Raw genomic sequence first — 19,435 nt, 5'->3', positions numbered from 1 at the left:
TTTTGTTTTGGAAATCTGTGCTTGATATAATGACGCCAATTATGTTACACTTTGATACATACATATTTGTATTTTCTAAGTTGTATAATGGATATAATTGATCTTGTTCTAATATATTATCTTATAGAACTCCACCTGGCGGTTTATCAGAGAACTGCTGTTTTAATGGAAATGAAGTACGGAAAAAATGTAGGTTTATTTATGTTACACATTACTACTGCTTATATTCTACGTGTTAAGTCATATTCATTGCGCATGCTCGAACAAAATAAGAATGACTTATGTAATAACAAAATGACATTTTAAATTGTCATCACAGAATATATAGTTTACTTTGTGTATTTTGTTCATAATAATTCATTGGGAACTTACCAATCATCTCTGTGATTCCAGCATCTAACCATGATCTATTTAGCGTTTCTCATTAACTGTAATTTAACATTGAGGTCTTCTTAGAACTAACCCCTGAAGTTTACATGTATCTATCGTCGATGTTGAAATGAAGAGACAAAACATGCTTTCATAAATAAATGTCGGCAATGAATTGAAAATAAGATAAAAATAAAGGACAAAAATGTAAAGAAGTAGCCAACATTTTGTCAAGTAGTTATCGTGTCTTTAACTGAAAAAGAGTCATATCAAGTTCCTGTAGATAGACACTAAAACACAACTGTATCAGTTCTTAAACGTTTTAAAGATATGTTCTATTATTTGTTAACATAATGTAACATTCATTTTAATGCACGTTAGTGTAGAACGACGTGTTTTAAAACTTTAGATGAAATACATATTAAGAATAGAGAAACATATCTGAACGTCTTTCATTTTACCCTCAGCAACAAATACTGAGGAGAGTTAAACATAAACATTTTGGCGTACATGCAATTTTGATTTTGCTCAGTCGCCTCTTCGCATTTTTGGATCCTAGCATCACCGACAAATCCTTGGAATACAGAATAGTTTTATGATACAGTTAAATTGATTATTTGGCTCTGCTGTATCTAATTCTGAATGTGTATTGTATAATACTTTATAACTTACAAAGATGCCTGATCATATATTTCGTTAATGTTCTCCGATTTGTATCGTTATTTTCTATTCGTATCGCGAGTTATGATATTACTTTGATACCTATGTATCTGTGTATAGTTTCTATTATAATCTATAGACTTCGCAAATACAAAGTAGCTCTAACTATCTTGAAAGTAGAATTAACGATAGAGACTAATAATGAAATGTATAGACAATCCTCATGCTTTCTTTTTCGATAGGATATTTGATGTACATCTCGGCGGCGTTGTAAGTATAAATTATACCAGTGTGATACCTAAAATATGGCACCTATACATCTTAGTTACAAAAGCATGGTATGCAGCTATGACTTGTAATATTGTCTCCTTGCAGATGTTAATTCTCTGGTCTTTATGCTGGGTCATTCTAACCAAAGACGCAGTTTATGGTTTTATTTTTGGTGATCAACACAGTGCGGGACCACATGACGCCTTTGCCCAGACATCCTGTGGCCCAGTCAGAGGCAAGTTTGACGGTAACGCCTACGCCTACCGAGGTATACCGTACGCCGTACCTCCAGTACGGACCAAACGCTGGCAGCCGCCAGAACCACTAAGGCACGAGGATGGCACGTGCTGGCCAGGCACGTTCGACGCTTCTGTACTTAAATCCCAGTGTGTACAACTCGACGAAGATCGTGTGGTTGGCACCGAGGATTGTCTGCATCTCAACGTCTGGACCCCGACAAACGTGACGTCATCTAATCTTCCTGTCATGGTTTTCATCCACGGTGGATCGTTGCAAGTCGGAAACAGTGATCAGTCCGGATATGCTCCAACCGAACAGCTGGCACGAGACACCAATACCGTATACGTCAGCATGAACTATCGTTTGCAGGCGTTCGGATTCATGGCCCTGAACATACTATCTCAGAACTCCAAAACCAACACATCCGGTAACTATGGACACATGGATCAGATCCTGGCGCTGAAATGGGTCCAAGAGAACATCCAAAACTTTGGAGGAAATCCAAATATGGTAAACACTAACAGTAATTCAAAGCAACCGGTTTCACTAGTATCTTTCATTATTTGATGATGACGTAATATTCGTAAGCTACAGAAAATTGAGCCTGTAGTGTCATGCTTAAATATCTGTCTCGTTCAAAGGTAACAGTGTTTGGTCAGAGCTCTGGTGGCACCAGTGTGATGGTTCTACTTGCATCTCCATTAGCCAAAGGATTGTTCCACAGGGCTTGGCTGCTCAGCGGATCCCCTCTACTGACTAAAACCATAGCCGAGGCATCCATAGACAATATGGTGTTCCTTAATAATACAAAGTGTAGCAATATTTCATGTCTACAACAGCTATCCGCCCATGATATCACACAGGCGGTACCAAGGAACGTGTATCCGTTCTGGGCTATGGAAGACCAGATAGATTTGCCAGTAAAGGCTCGATTTGATGGAGGGTTAGCTATTGTAGACAGTAAGTTTAAACAAATCATGAGAAGAAAAGTTCTTCTGCACATTATAATTATTATATGAGGAATAAGGCAGTGATAGTTGTTGTGTATTTTTCATGCGTCTTTAACAGTCTTGGTTATTTTGAGTAGATTTGTCTTGTAGTTGTCATGCTGGAAGCCAATAGTATTTTATCCAGAGCATCTATTACAGCATAACTGATCCGGGAAGGGTTTGAAGCACACACCTCGCCTCTTCAGTCGAGGTTGCAGTGAGCGCTATTTACTGAGTAACGCATGCTCCTTTAGTTATACAAGCTTTGGCTAATATTAGGTCACAGATACAGGTCACATACCTGCATACTTAAATAATTGCACAACACGAATGTGAGGAAAAGAAACTTGATCTGGGCAGGAAATAGTTGGGGAAAACTATGCATAGTCAACGAATACTCCTAGAACAATGATTATACCGCCGAATCCTGCTTGTTGGTCTTACTGAATAACACGCTCCCGACAAACCAACCACCCTTAGTAACGATCAGACCAAACACCTCAGATCATCATCCGGGACTGCAAGTCCGATAATCTTCTAACTGTACTATCGCGCTATGACGACAGGGATACTTATCGATCATTATGATGATGTTGGTGGTAGAACAGCCAACTATTCGAATTTTTAATCTGTCATTCTCTAAATGTCCCAGTCAATGATAATTTTACGCATCTGCCAAAATATCATTGCACATTTAATTTCGGGTTTCTCCGTAAGTGGAATAAATGTTATGTAAATAAATCAATCTTGAAATGTTTTACGACCTCCTTTCAGTTGTTTTCACGTCGTAAATTAAGAAACATACAGTTAGGTGTTTTCTAATGTCAAAGTTGCTCAAACGTTACTGTAGATATGAACCTGTGTAAGTATACTGTTAACGTGTTTTTATTTCAATGTCACATGTTACTGTACACGTGGTCGTATACTTCCCTGTCACAGATTACGTCCTCACGGAGACTCCGTTCGACGCGTGGATTAATGGACGTGCTCATGACGTGCCACTGATAATAGGTATGTACATGTATCTGTTTGGGTTTGAAAGATACACGTTGTAGCAAGCTTTTAGGTTCCCCAGACATTATATTTTTCCCGCGCGAATTCAAGTAGGAAAAGGAGAACCAGAAACTGGCTTTATTTATACCTCCACTCTTACACTTTAACTATCACATGATGACAGGAGGTAAGTTAATAACTGGCTTTATACCTCCACTCTTACACTTTAACTGTCACATGATGACAGGAGGTAAGTTAATAAGATATTTCCCATGTTTTACGGTGTGGTATAGAGTCGATATTTTGCACATGTGTTTCTTAGGAATCCAACTGCCGATCGGTAGCCCAAACCAACACAAAAATTCATTTCTCCAATTTACTTCACATACAAATCGCGTGTACAATTTTTGTAAATAAACATTTTCAATACATCATAATTGAAAAGTCAGACATGTTTTTTGTTGTGATTTATAAACCAGGGGAAAATTGCGTTTCGATGTTTCAAACTTAGCAATTTTCAGGTACCAGCTAACACGTTTACATATACCGTTAACTAAACAACAATACATTTTTATTTATCAGCGATTTGATCCCTCAGAAACACATGTGCAAATACCTCTTGTCATCATGTGTACTCCAGGTCTCCACTTTATCTAGTGAATGTAGGCGTGTTCAGGAATGTGCTCCATCTGTCTTTCGAGTCAGCAGCACCTCGTTAATGTGTTTGGATAAAGACTCCGCACACCTGTGGTTATTGTGATCTAATATTTTGAATACACGTACTAAAATTTTGTATACTTTCGCCAATGTTTTAAAGCGCACATAAACCTTTGGCCTTCAACTGCAAAATGAAAAAAAAAAAAAAAGATTTTGCCATGAACTTAGCTAAAGACTGGTGGTCTACACATACATTCACATGTTTTTGTCTTACTTTGATATAGGTACTACAGCACAAGAAATTGACTTCGTAGGTATTCCAGGTATATTGGTAAATAAATCTACATACGAAGAACACGTCATGCGTAACCTTGGTACATTTGGGACAGACATTGCTAAGATGGCGTTAAGACTGTATCCGGTAGATAAGAAATCGATAAGGTATCAGTACACGTCCATGGTGACTGATGTACGTGTAGGATGTGGTAACGACATCATGGCACTGTACGCTGCTGCCAACACTAATTCTTCTGTGTACCGATATGTCATTACTGCAGTACCTTCTGCGCCAGTCAGTTTATTCGGAGCGCCATTGGATACCCTCTTGTCTTTTCATGCTTGGGACACGTTTGCATTTTTCGGAACAATGCAGGAGATTATGGCCCATCCCTCCGGCAACGATATTATGTTTGAAGCTAACCTTCGGCGGGAGATCATGTCTTTTATTGAAACCGGAAGTCCGTATTCAAAAGACTGGCGCCCGTTTCCAGACAGTGTGGCTCTTTTGTCAGACAAAACAAAAGTGACTTCCGGTTACCATTCCTATCAGTGTGACTTTTGGATGAAAAATGGCTTCTTTGATTATTCATGGTTAAACTGAAAATTCTCACATGAAATCATTTGGCTTTCGTTTTGGTTACTAATAATTTCGTTGTTTTACTAACATTAAGCGATACCACGTAAGCCAAATTTCCAGGCGGTTGCACGTTTGATCTCAGCTACTGACATCATGAAATTATCATTTTGTCATTTTTTTTATACACATCTAAATAAAGTAATTCTATGTGCGAGTGTCCTTAAATTTGATTATCTATATGCGTTGCGGCAATCACGAGCCGAAACCCGACCTTTTATCTATGGTGGATTGTTCCTACCATTAAATCAATCTTTTGATTTGCTTTTTTTGTACATTTCTCAGCTGTAACCGTAATATCGCCATCGACATATCACTTTAAGGGAGCACATGTTTTATATTTAGACACGGTGACTCCGAATGCACGTTTACCTGTTGTCAGTTGTCATGTATTTCAGATCGATCAACTTAAATAGGTGAGGCGTCTTAGAATTGGGATTTTTTTAAATGAAAGGTGATGAAGACGCAAATGATAAAGCGATATATAGAGACAAGGGATAAACATCTTATTTTCCCAAGTACCAAAATATAATGTTCATATCTAGTTTGTGGGAAGAAAGTTTATCAAAACTATACCCTTTATTGACTTTTTCGAAGTGTCACTTCCCATATAACTAACACAAAAATCTTTGAATATGTTTATATTGACACCTGACTTAAAAACTATATACAGGTAAAGTGTTGTAGTCTTCGTCTCATGCCTCCTGTAGGTGTGTAGACTACATAACGTTAATATCAACATTGTTCGTATTGTCTTCGTTTTTCTTCGATGAAGGGATAGAATAATGATTTCAAAGATGTGGATGTCTGATTTTCTCTTGGTGAATCTCTATGTTATAACAAGAGGCCCAAGGGCCTTAACGGTCATTTGACTACAAAAAACTTTCAGCAGGGAGAAGTATTTGTTTCTTCTCTAAATGAAAATCTTACTTAGAACCTGTTTTCCATTATGCAGATGGTAGTTTTGGTGAGGAGCAGGTAACTGTAACAAGTGTTACCTATTTTTTAACAGTAAAGTTGGAGATAAATCCATCTGGTAGGAAGTTTGAAATATGTGTTGCACAGGAAAACCATGATTGCGCAAACATGACACAAAAACTCTGTGTGTTTTCTACAGCATTTTCCCTAGATTTTCTAAATCTCTTTAATCACCACTTTAATTTCTCGTAAAATTTAAAGGATCCTTCAATAGTAACCTGAAACGTTTGCTGTTCTAAAGCATTTGTTTAAAATTAGGTATATCCAGAAGTGAAACTGTGGTCTTTTAATTTTTACACAGGAAATCTTACAAACTGGTTTCCCTCCTATCTACTGTATCCAGTTAGAGTATATACATTTAGTAACGAGCAACCATTTTCCATTGAAGTTGTGATTTGTGCCTTTTCTTTCCTGGACATACTTTCCCAAGCTGGATTAAGCAATTTCTCATTCTTGTTGTAGCTTACATCTTGACTCTCTTATCACCATAAGTCGCCATTAAAGGTTCCTTTGAATGGTTTTCTGTTTCAGAATGAAAGCGTTAATGCATTTTCACCCTGACCAAGCCAATATTCAATACATTTATTTAAAATGAAATGGCGATAACAATGGTAGCAGTACACAGTTTCTCGGTGTGGCCATGGTGATATTTTTGTTCATTTTCATGATTACCCCATTAAAATGGTTTTAAAATGGCTTTAAGATATATTCTCGCTAAAACTGGTCTCGTTATGTTAAAAAGTCTTAAATCCATGTCTAGTGATCAAAACTAGCTTTACAAGAAGTGAATTTTTTATAATATTTACAAATGGTAATGTTGCGCTGGCGTTCCAAGTTTGCTGAAATGTAAGTAGTTTGTTAACATGACAGTGTTGTTGAATTTAAGACAGGTGTTCAGAAATAAATTTCTTCTATAATGTTGTAGTGTTAGGTTGGAATTAGAAGTACTTATTTTTTTGCATTTTTAGCATTTTGAGGGGGTAACCATGGCAATCACATGTCAGAAATCAGGAAAATTTTGATTAACACAATTTTTATTTCTCTGCTATTAATGTAATAGTTATGTAGTTTATAAATATATACATGTAAGGACATATTTTTCATAACCAAACTGCTATGTCTGTAAATCTAAAAGATGACCAATAATTTCAGAATTCCAAGATGGCTGCGCAAAACAGTCAGCCATTTTGTTTTTTTCCTGGTCAGTCCCAAAATAAAACAGGCGCAACAATTCAATGGCAAACTACATATAAAAAATGTACCAGAAATAGCTGTCCAGTATTTCTGAAAAAATAAGAATAACAAATTTTCATTGCCAAAATACCAGATTTGCTTCGTCCTTTCTACGGAATGAAATCGTGAGTTAGAAACCTATGTTGAGAATATAGCGAAACAGTTTTCCGAGAATGTGACGTTCTTGCGTATTTTCTGGAACTTGTCGCACCGTGAAGATGAGGCTAACAATATATCATACTCTTCATAAATGTACCCCCTCATGCCTGATTCTTTGCATTTGTTGGTTTAACAGAGCAGTGTGCTCTACATACTGGTAGCACTTCGTTCTCAACTGCAGCGTTAATGTTTTGTAAACTGGAGAGCTCTCAGCACTGGCATTCTTTGGGTACCAAACACAAGTAATGATCACATCTGTGCGCTAGTTGTTTATTAAGTTCAGCTGTAAATTTAGCAGAAATTGAGGCCGGTTCAGACCCGTTTATACGACGTCTTTCAGAGATCTTTCTGCGTCATCGCCTCCATCAGACATAGTTTCCATTTCTATTGAAGACATGTAGGCTAACGTGGGAACTGGTGCAAGGGAGATAACTTTGTGTAAAATATAGGGGTCCGAGGATGCAATGTAAACAAACGACCGGCGATCATAATAAATACAACATTAGACGTGAGCTATATTGATTTATTTACAATCAGATTGGTAAACATGTTGTTTGGAATTTCAAAAAATCTGAAATCGATATGGTAGCTGTAATTTGCAAAAAAATCGGAAAATTTCACGACTGAGTGCGGCGTACAAGTTTTCACCCCTTTAAAAAAAACAAATCGTCGATTAAAAAGAACGATATCTTAATTATTTATTCAAAGTGTCAGATTTTTGAAATATTTAAGTGGATTTACGTAAAAATGAGATTTATTAGATTTTTTGTTTCCGAGATGTTAATTATTTCTTACTTTCCTGGTACGGGTATTGGGCCGGGGTCGGGAACGGCGTACACATTCACTCCCACATTAGCATTTCGTATTTTATACACAACCTGATAGTTGGCGGGAACAAAGCGCAGTTTAGGTAAACAAAAATCGAGATATTTACTATATTTGCAATATTGCAGGTCTTAGAAAGAAAATGCGTATTAGAATATCATTTTATGGCATAACTTTAAAATTCAAATGTCTCAATTGAAAACATTTAATTAATAACAGCTGTGTACCAAGGAAAATTTGCTTCATGTGTGACTGAGTGCATCAACGAGTGTGTGTGCAGAATTCATGGACGCTCACTGTGCTTTGCCACATAATGCCTTAACTAATATAGAGAATAAGCTAGTGTTCTCTTCACGTTCTTCGGTCGGTCGTTGTGAATATGTCCTTTTCTATAAAACGTATTTACCAGGTTGGACACAACCTAATATACAGTCCAGCTTTTGCGATGCTTGTGTAGTTAGTAAGTTACTGCTTTGTGTAGTCTATCTGTTACTCAAATACAGGATGAAAATAGAAACATATAATGCTCTTGAAACATATGCGACAAAAAGGGTGCCATCTTTTTAACATGAATCATGAATATAGACAATGTGACTACCACATTCAAATTTCTGAAAGTTGACATTGATAAAATAACTTCAAAATCTGTGGCATTTAAAATCTAAATAAGACTCCATCTTGCACATTATTTTCGGGATAAATGAGCTTAGTTTATTCATATTGTTCAACCAAGTTTTACTTCTCAATGACTGAAAAAATGTCATTGACACTAATGTACAGCCTGGAAGTGAACATGACATGGATAGATGACAGATCACTGTGAGGAAAGATAACTTCGCGACTCAGTGAACAGACACAAGGCAAACACGAAATAAGCCCCCATTGAACATCGTTTCCAGTCCCTGCAGTCCTATGTTATATTGTAGGTCATTGGTTCTTTTTCTGAAATTAATATTAACTTGTTAAGTGTGCCTACAATTGCAGCTGGTTAGCTATAGATGTAAAAATTATTGTGTGTAAAATTCAAAATTTTCTTTCATTTATTTCAGCAGATGATGATATAGCAAGACCATAGACTGAATACTGACCATGTTTAAAGGCTTTTTCACTGCTTTAAGCAGCAGAGTTTTTGGTATGTGATCATGGGAAGTGAACAAATGTAGTGAACAATTTAGTAATTTTAACTTTACCTTGAAAATTCTTCCTTGCTTTTCAAGTTTAGTTGATTGATTATGAAAATATGATTTAACACAGGAATTCCTAGAAACCTGTGTGAATTTGTTGACTTCTATCAATATCATTCATTTAAATTTTTGTTATGGCATTAACAATGCTGTAGACAAATATTGAATTTGCACAGACAACTTTGCCACAAATAATTAAATGGGAGTATTTGATCTCATCTGGTTCCTCAAAATGTCTGTAGCTGAGTTTCTTATCACTGAACTTCTATGCAGAGTTATTGCAATAAACTACTTTGTATATTCAATTCACTTTGTTAAAAGATGTGACTATGATTCATCACTTGTACATATACTTTATGTTTCAAATGATTTAGGTTCTGGGCAAAATGAAGACAGGAATCAAAGTGAAGATCATGACAGCTCTTCTGGCAGTACAGTAAAGGTAGGTAAGTGGTATACAGTGGAACCCTCTAAATGTCATGTCTGTTATAGTCACTTTCCTGTTAATATCACATTTATAAAACATAGATTTTTTTCCTTTAATAAACTATGTAATCCAATATCTGATAATGTGACATATTTTTCTGTGGGAAATGTTTAATATTACTTCATTTTGATAACTATCACACAAAACCACAGGTTAGTATTACCACATTTTCCCCAGACAAATCATTATATTTAGTGGGTTTCACTGTACCAATACACTGTGTTAACTTATAATTTATATGTAGTAGGAAATAGTTCTCAAATGGCAAAGGACTAAATTTGTTTGTTGACTAAGTTGTATGTCCTCAATGAAAGAAATGTTGAGCATCCAGTGGTAATTATAATTTTCCAAATTGAGTGTTGTAAAATTGATTATAAATAAGATGATGGGACCAGTAAACTAAAGACTACCTGATATGTTAGATTTAGTCAAGCAATATTTTGACTGCTGTATATATGACATTTTTGCTCTGATCAATGAAAGAAGAAGAAACTGTTAATTTGATTTTAATGTTGAAAAATGATTAAATTTGGATGTCATTTATGCATTTCTTTAATTGCAGGAAAGTTCAGCTGATGGAAGTGTGCAGAAAACTGAACAGGTGATATCAACAGGCACAACAAAGCTTAGGACAGATGGAGAAGATAAGAAAAACTCTGGACCTGAAGTTACAAATGAGTTATCTGTTACTGAAGGCAAGAATAAAACTTCAGATCAGGAGACACCACATACAGCAGTCCTTGTGAAGGAAGAAAAGATTTGTACAATATCTGAGGATACCACTAGTCCTAAGTCAGATGGACAAGGTTGGTAGATATAATTTGTAATTTAAGCATTTTCATGATTATTTTTCTTAGGAATTCTAGTGGTAGGTCTGATCTGAAAGTGAAAAGGCAAGGGTCACATTTACTATAAACAAAAATTGATACTAATTGGTACTAATTGGATTGCTGATTTTTGTTTTATTTACCTTATGTACTTTCTTTCTGTTTCTTTATTTTCCTGCTTTACTTTGTTTTCAAAGCAGATCTCAAAAAAAGAATATGATCATTAATGCATATGGTCGAGCTAGAAGGATATGTCATTGTACTGTAGGTAAAGCAGACAACAAGTCTTCTTCTGTTGAATTCTCGTCTTTGGTGAATCTGAATTTTGCCTTTTTACAAATAAATAGACAAGTAGCTGAAAATGTTATTCTATGTACATGTGTACTTAATAAGTGCATAACCAGGGCTTTATATGATGGCTAAATATGCTGTATGCTTAAAGTAACTAGACTCCAAAATCTAGAAAGTACAGGTTGATAAAATCTAAAATGTTTACAAAAAGAAAAATGACATTGTGATTAACGAGTGTATGATAGAGCGATTTCCTTTGCCTCTATTTAACCTTTTTGTTAGCAATTGCATATTACATGTAAATAACATGTCAGTGTCAGAAGTGGTATGTTTCAGACTTACTGCATAATTCAATTGTTCATAGCAAGCAGTTCTTACAATTTATCTGACCAACAAAAGCAGAATAAAGTAAGAGATGTAAGCATCTCACTTTAATGTAGTTGAAGTTATGAAATTTAGTAATAATTTCTTACAGGACATGATATGTCAGAGTGGGTCACATTAGAAATGCCTGAAGGAAAAGGATCCCAGAATTGTATGACAAAATCATCAAGATATCAGGAAATGAAGTCAAGTTTTTCACCAGATGCTGGGTCTGAGACAGATAGGGAAAGTTCAACATCAGATGCTGGGTCTGAAACAAGGGAAAAAGGTTCAACACCAGATGCTGTGTCCGAAACAAGTGCAAAAGGTTCAACACCAGACGCTGCACCTGTGACAGGTGAAAAAGGTTCTACACCAGATGCTGTGCCTGTGACAGGTGGGAAAAGTTCATCACCATATGCTGTGTCCGAGACAAGTGCAAAAGGTTCAACACCAGATGCTGCACTTGTGACAGGTGAGAAAGGTTCATCACCAGATGCTGTGCCTGTGACAGGTGGGAAAAGTTCAACACCAGATGCTGTGTACGAGACAAGTGCAAAAGATTTAACACCAGATGCTGCACCTGTGACAGGTGAGAAAGGTTCATCACCAGATGCTGCACCTGTGACAGGACGGAAAAGTTCATCAACAGATCCTGAACCTGAGACAAGTGCGAAAGGTTCATCGCCAGATGCTATGTCCAAGACAAGTGCAAAGGGTTCATCACCAGATGCTGTGCTTGTGACAGGTGGGAAAAGTTCAACACCAGATGCTGTGTCCGAGACAAGTGCAAAAGATTTAACACCAGATGCTGCACCTGTGACAGGTGAGAAAGGTTCATCACCAGATGCTGCACCAGTGACAGGACGGAAAAGTTCATCAACAGATCCTGAACCTGAGACAAGTGCGAAAGGTTCATCGCCAGATGCTATGTCCAAGACAAGTTCAACACCAGATGCTACACCTGAAGCAAGTAGGGATACCAAGTTTTTGTTGGGAGCAGGTGATGTAGCTGAAAAGCCTTCCCAGGTGATGGAAAACACAACAGAAAAGATTGACAAAGAAGGTAAGATAATTACCATAGAATCAGTACACCAATATGTATCATCGTTTTGGATGATTTTTAAGAACATGAACATCTTGACTAGTCTTAAAGTGGCGCAGTAATGCAATATTTAACCACTAGTTATACAGATGAAAGTGCTGTCACATAAAACCGTTATTACATCTATCTGTTTGAGATAGAAGATGACAGCAATTTTTGCATAAGAATGCTTGCCTTTTGTTAGAATACAATTTAGAACATTTGACACCTCTTTATTGTTAACTTAACTCATTAGATATAAACTTGAAGAGTTTGTTAAGATTTTTGGTACACATGTCCCACTTTGTAATGGAGGGGACATGATAATTGTTTTCTGTTGGCCCATACCTCTAAGTGACTACTTGAGATATCCAGTTAAAAGATTGCAATACATGAGATTGTTTTGGAAAATACTTTCAGTAAAATCAGGATTAAAAAAACTTCATCTGACTCCAAAATGTTCCCTTATATACCACTGTTACATCAAATATGCCGAAATGACTTCATATGTCAGGGTTTTCCATAAGAGCCGGTCGCCGGTCAATTTAACCGGCTAATTTGATCATTTGGCCGCCTACACCAATCCAGTTCCGTAATAATGTTCTGTACACGACTACACATACACGGCAGGCCAGCCTCCTACTTTCACTACACAGCCTACTACTAACAAAATTATGGAAAACCCTGTATGTAAAAAGTACAGAGAACAAAGAATGAAGTGAAATATACTAATAACATCTTGATTTAAAAAATAATTCATGTCTACCTCAATATCATTGTTTAATATCACTGTGACCTTCTAAAAAATAAAAAAAAATCTGAACTTTTTAAAGCATTTTGGTTAAACTTCCAAGTATATAACCAAAAGAAGATACATATTTTATCTTTATAAAATGAATGGTTACATTTCACCATTTTATCACACTTATAAAGCTTAAATCTACAGTACATATGAAAATAAAAATTCTATGCTTTAAAGATCTTTGTACTCTTTAAGAAGAACTCTGTTGCAGAAGGAGGAAGTCAAGCAGCAGGAGATGCTTGTAATGCTGTGTTGAAGAATAGGGGCCACCTAGATGAAGAATCCTTTTCCAGCATGCTGGTGTCTTCAGTGCTGGAGGATATTGTCGGTGAGATGTCAAAAGTCACTGTAAAAGACACAATGATGGATACAAAAAACACCAATCAGAATGCTAATCAAGGTTAGTGTCCATACACCAAGTTCAAGTCAAATCTTAGTAACTAGCTGTTAGTACAAATTGCCTGCTATACAGCTTGTAAATTTAAGGAAGTTGCAAATTCTGTTCTGCAAATTGCCAAATGCACATTAATTTGCACTTGATTTCAATAATATATAGTTTAACTTCTCCAAATTGACTCTTCATGGGACATGAATATTTGGTTTGCAGAATGGAATGAAACTGACCATTTCAAATCTGATTCAGTTATGTGCATTATATTTTTATTAGTTTATCCATGCCCTATGTTTTCTTTGAACATTTAGACTATGCATTCCCTTGTTAAGCAGTGTAGAAAGGAATTATCTTTTATAATGGCACTTTAGTAATATTTTTATTTTGTACAACTTACAATAACATATTCCAGAACTCTTGTGGCTTTCTACCTCTGCATAAGTAGCCTACTTTTAACAATATTGCTTCAATAAAAAATAGCCTTGATCAATATGGTTTCATTGTATTGATACTGAAAATTCAATTGATAAATTTAAATGTTGTCTCGCAGTGTTTGAAAGAAATGGCTAAGCATATTAAATTGCTGTTACAGAACATCAGGTTGATTCAGAGAAACCTCATGAGGACAATTGGAGAGCTAAAGAACCTCACAAGCAAAGGGGTGACTATTGTAGAGAGAAGCCACAGAGAGGAAAAAAAGGAATGGGACAAAGTGGTCATCAACAAAGATACAATGACGATAAACCACCTGCTGCAGAGGAAAAAGGAGATGAAAAGGATGAAGATAGGATAAAATTTCCACCTATTGACCCAAACCTAGAAAAAGAAGATTTTCTGCAGTTTTGTAAAATTAGTACAGAACATGACAAATTGATTCGAGCCAAGAAGCTGATCTACAAGTTAGGATATTTGAAAAATGTGCCCCAGGAAGAAATCAAAGATGTGATTCTTGGACAATACAAAATAGCTGCAAAGCGTTCGGTAAGTTGTATTTACAGATACAATGTTAGGCTCAAGTTTGCTTTTGTGAGCTATCACTCTGCAGTGAAGAATGCGACTTGATATACACAGGGAGATGTCCCCCTCTAAGAATTAGTCCACAAACATCTCAAATCATGTATTGCAGCTTTAATAGCAAACTTGGGTTCACTATATGTGAGAAATGGACCAAGTAGTGGTAATCTGATTTCAGGATTTTTTGGGCTGAAAATTTTATGGTAAAATATGATTGCACTAATTGCAAATTTCTGAATGTTATTTGCACTAATTTGCTAAAAAGTACTAATGAGCTGAAATTTGATAGCACCACATTAAGTATGTTAAAAGTATTTTGAGGATGAGATATTATGGTTACAATATCATGCCTTGCCAGGTACTTAAAGATAGAGAGTCAATACAGTCAGACTTTGATGTATCGAAATTCAAGGGACTAGCATACAAATTAATGTAGTAACAGTGTGTAAACAACAATGCGTAATCCTCTTGTAAGGTATTGCCTCTATGAAAATTGTGAAATTCTGCTGTGGGGCCAAAGTATCTGTACAGTAATATATATGATGCAACTTATTTGATAGTTTGATAAAACCATCAGGTGTCAGTGGCCTGGTTATCATAACTAATTGTCTGGGAATAGAAGTGTAATATAGGAATAAAATCAGATTAAATTTGATCCATTTAGAACTTCAAATTATTGAATGTCGATTTCTGTCTGTCCAATATCTTGCTTCAAATTTTCTGTCACCTGCTTTTGTTTGATACTGCAAGCTCCATAGCAATCACAGAATAAATGTTGATGTACTATAGGGATACAGACAACAACAGATATATCACTCTGTATGATGTATATTTTCCATCATCATTGTTTAAGTGTATACATTGCTTATGTATTTCAGATTGAAACATATTCATGATTTGTGTATTTCAGATACATGGTTGGATTGAAGATGCTCGTTACTTTGCAGAAGTTATGATTTCAAAAGATTGGATTGATGAGTAAGTAACTATCAGGGATTTCTTGTGTCTCTGATATAACAGGGTGATGGGGATAGTGTTAACCATGTATGTTAGTCTTTTCTATCCTACATCAAAATACTGGAGTCACTCAAACAATTCTTTATGACAACATGCTGATCAAACAACATTATACAAAAGTTAACTATAACAATGACACCTCAGATAAGTAAATTGATATGAATCCATTTTAACTGTATATTTTAGCAACATCTATCTTAACAGGGTAGACTTATGAAGTTGTATTTGGAAAATCTTGAGTGAATTTCTGGGGGAAAACTTATAAACGTGATATTCCCAAGGTTATTTGACAGTCATATTTTGTTTTTACGTAGCATTTTAAATGTTGTGCATGAATTATCAAATTCTAACAAAAGCTATATACATCAAAATCCAACATCATCAACATTCATTATTGAATATTAATTTTTTCAATTTTGACAGTAATATTCTGTACCTGAATCCCAGACAAAACAAAAAGTTCGCAAACAAAAGGTAAAGTATAAAGATACGAAAATGATGATTTTTCTTCTGGGTTCAAGGTCACAGGGATAAGATACTTTAAAAAAATTGATAATCATCATTTCAAGTGCCTGAAGACCCATTGTACTAATATAAGGCTAGCTGGTTCCAGGGAGAGAGTTCTACAATGTTTCCTCATATGAATGACTGAAGTCTATATTCAAGGTCTTATGAGTCAGTCGGCCTGAAAACTTTTTAATGATCTTCCTAAGCTTCAAAAAGTCCAGATTACTGATGTTATGTCAGTAAGATACCTCAGATGGATTGTTGTAGAGTTTCCTCATATAAATGGCCTTGACCTATTTTCAAGGTCATTGGGTCAGAAACAAAGGAGGATACAGCTGTAGCAAGTTGACCTCATTGTTTCACTTATCTATATTTAATTCTGAAATTGTGTTAGAAAGTGCTGTTCATTTCTGTGTCTTTTTTACAATCTTTAAAATATTTCAAAATTTTCATATCAAGTTTCATAAAACCCTTAGTCCAGATATGATACCAGCAGTTACCTAAGATGTTGAGCTTTATTTTGTTTTCTCATATCAATGACCTTTACTTATTTTCTAGTGTCATATATTTAAAACATTTAATAATCTTCTTCACAATTTGTAGAAGACCTAGAATCCTAATATCTAAGCAGTAGATATGTAAGACAAACTGCATAAAAGTTACTTTATATCAGTGGCCTTCAGGAGTAAAATATGTTAAAAACCATCAATAAGTGTTTTAAGTTTCAGAAGACACAGGGTGCTAATATTTGTCCAGGAAGTATGTAAGAAGTTTAAAATTTCCTCCTAAATGACCTTGACCATTTTTCAAGGTCACTTGGATCAATATGTTTAAAACTATTATGAATCTCTCCGGGTCACTTGGATCAAATATATTTCAAACAGTTACAAATCTCCCTGAGTTCTTCTAAAGCAAGGGTACTTGATTTGGCCACAAGGTAGCTAGGTAAGAGTGCTATGAGGTCTGTTTATACAGTACTATTGATGTATTTCAAAGTCACAGAGGTAAAAATGAATAAAATTGTTGCAGAATTATTAAAAGTTTCACAAGACTGGTAATGATTTATCCGAACATGGATAACATTTTGAAGAGTGGTGAATTTCTCTTTGGTATTTTGTTTGTCCCCATTACTAGTTATACCCTAGAAACATTGTTACAGGCCCTTGTGATAATGGCCCTCTGGGAATCTTATTTATCTTCTTCATGTTGTACATCCATTTTAAACTAAAATGGTCTTTAATGTTTTAATTATATTCACAGAAATAAAAACCGGTATGCAGAAAAAGAGGATTCATTCACAAGGAAGACAGGTGGTTTGTGTCAGGATGTCCGACTCCTAACCAATCCAAACCTGACCGTGGTTAGAGTCAATATGAAGTGTAATGGTCAGGTACAGAAAATCAATGGAGACAGTGAGGCCATTGGTACTAGTGGAAAGACAGGAGAGATAAGTCCAAAACCATCCAAGAATGATGATATGGAAAAAGACAACCCGAAAATTGAAGTGGGTGACAAGCTGTTGTCTAGCGCAGAACCTGCGGAAGAAGATGTTGATAAATTTGAAGACTGCATAGAGGAATATGTAGAGAGTACAAATATTTCTAAGGACAGAAAAGAATCCGGGAATGTTGAAACACTGCAAAGAATCAACTCCATCAAAGCTATAGAGGAGGAAGAACTTGTAGAGCAAGGAAATGTAACTGAAGTGGTTACGCTTATTAGAGAGTGCACAATCTCACAGGAAGAACAAGAAGTGAGCACAGATGCACAGAACAGCGAGTTGATAGAGAACAGTAATCCTGAGGTCGGGCAAAAATCAGAATTAATAACTTCTAATGATTCCTTCACTGATCCAGCTATCATCATGATGGTAAAATCCTCCAGTAACTCTGAGGTCAAGCCTTACCAAAGCAATGAAATACCTGCTTATGACCCAAAGTGTGATGTTTTGTCTGGGCTCTTTAGAATGGAGGATGATTCAAGGAGTTTAATTGAAAGTATCATGCATTCAGACTCTCCTACTGAACCCTCAGTAACACGTGATAACCCACAGGCAGTCATGATGTCGCATGGTGACCCCACTATGATTATGGAAAATGACAGTCAGCTGGTTGATTATCTCTTGCATGTCACAGAGGAACCCAAGAATCCATCTATGTTTCATGAAATACCATGTAATGTTGAAAATTCATCTGATAGTCTTGCTGAACTTGATGGTATTGAAGACTTCATTACAGACTTGGTAACTAGCAAGATTTGTAATATAGACACCATCACAGACATTGATACAGCAGGAATCAGTGACGGAGGGGAAGACGTTGTAAACCTGGATCTGGTAAAAGATGAAAATGTGATGAACCTGATTGAGCAATGTCAAACTGAGGATCTGGCTGATGGGGAGATGTGTGATGGTGCAGGCGAGGCACCAGCAATGGAAGGACAAGTTTTGGAAGAAGGAGAATCAAAGAAAAGTATTCAGCATTTTGGTGACCCGATAGAGTCAGAGATGGTGTATAATCTGCTTCAAGACTTGCCCATCTTGCAGCAACAGGATGATGTTGCTTGTAATTATTTGTCAACAGATCATCAGGACAATCTTCCTGATTTACAGCTTGAAATGGAATCTCAGATGGCTAAGGAGCCTTACTCTCCAACTCAAGGCTGTGTAGAATCCTACTCTCCAGATAAAGGTGTCAGTGAACCTGATACAGAGCCCATATCACCCAGTCAGGATAAGTAGACAATGCTTGTACTATCAACTGCCTAGTATATTGGATATACCAGAACCCAATTGTGTAAAATGATCATAGATTTTTTTTATTGGTTGAAAATCTGCGATAAGAGCATATACCTGGGTATATAAAGTACCATAACATACAAAAGTGTACAAAATTATTGAAGATAATTGATCAACAATTCAGTTCAATGCATCAAGTGCAGTCCATGCAAACTGATTCAACTTTTACAAGACAGAGAAAGAAACATATTTTCTTGTCTCTGTCTAAACAAAGTTTGAAGTTTTACCAGACTGAATAACATTTTCAACAAAAGTGGGCAGTGTTCAGACATCAGGAAATTTACATTTTAGAGTCAGAAAGATAATATTGAAAAAAAATCAAATGCTTAGATTGTTGAAAATATTTTTATACATATTTGTAGGTTTATGATATCTCATGAAAAAA

At 35.8% G+C, this 19,435-nt stretch overlaps 1 protein-coding gene across 1 annotated transcript; it reads left to right on the top strand.

Moving 5' to 3' along the window:
- Positions 1-1,377: 1,377 nt before the first annotated feature.
- LOC132552739 (para-nitrobenzyl esterase-like) lies at positions 1,378-5,058 on the top strand. The gene is made up of 4 exons (XM_060216933.1): positions 1,378-2,049; positions 2,181-2,499; positions 3,468-3,539; positions 4,463-5,058. The coding sequence occupies exons 1-4, from the start codon at positions 1,378-1,380 to the stop codon at positions 5,056-5,058; spliced, it is 1,659 nt and encodes a 552-aa protein (XP_060072916.1).
- Positions 5,059-19,435: the final 14,377 nt, after the last annotated feature.

Source organism: Ylistrum balloti, unplaced genomic scaffold (genome assembly GCF_031769215.1).
Source record: "Ylistrum balloti isolate Yb309-2 unplaced genomic scaffold, AGI_CSIRO_Ybal_v1 Utg370274, whole genome shotgun sequence".
NCBI lineage: Eukaryota > Metazoa > Mollusca > Bivalvia > Pectinida > Pectinidae > Ylistrum > Ylistrum balloti.
The sequence above is the reverse complement of the archived record's forward strand: the minus strand, read 5'-3'. Positions and strand labels throughout refer to the sequence as shown.

Coding starts and splice junctions, on each gene's coding strand:
- LOC132552739 (XM_060216933.1), top strand. CDS start 1,378: ATGACTTGTAATATTGTCTCCTTGCAGATGTTAATTCTCTGGTCTTTA. Junction 2,050..2,180: donor TTGGAGGAAATCCAAATATG/GTAAACACTAAC, acceptor TCTCGTTCAAAG/GTAACAGTGTTTGGTCAGAG. Junction 2,500..3,467: donor AGGGTTAGCTATTGTAGACA/GTAAGTTTAAAC, acceptor TCCCTGTCACAG/ATTACGTCCTCACGGAGACT.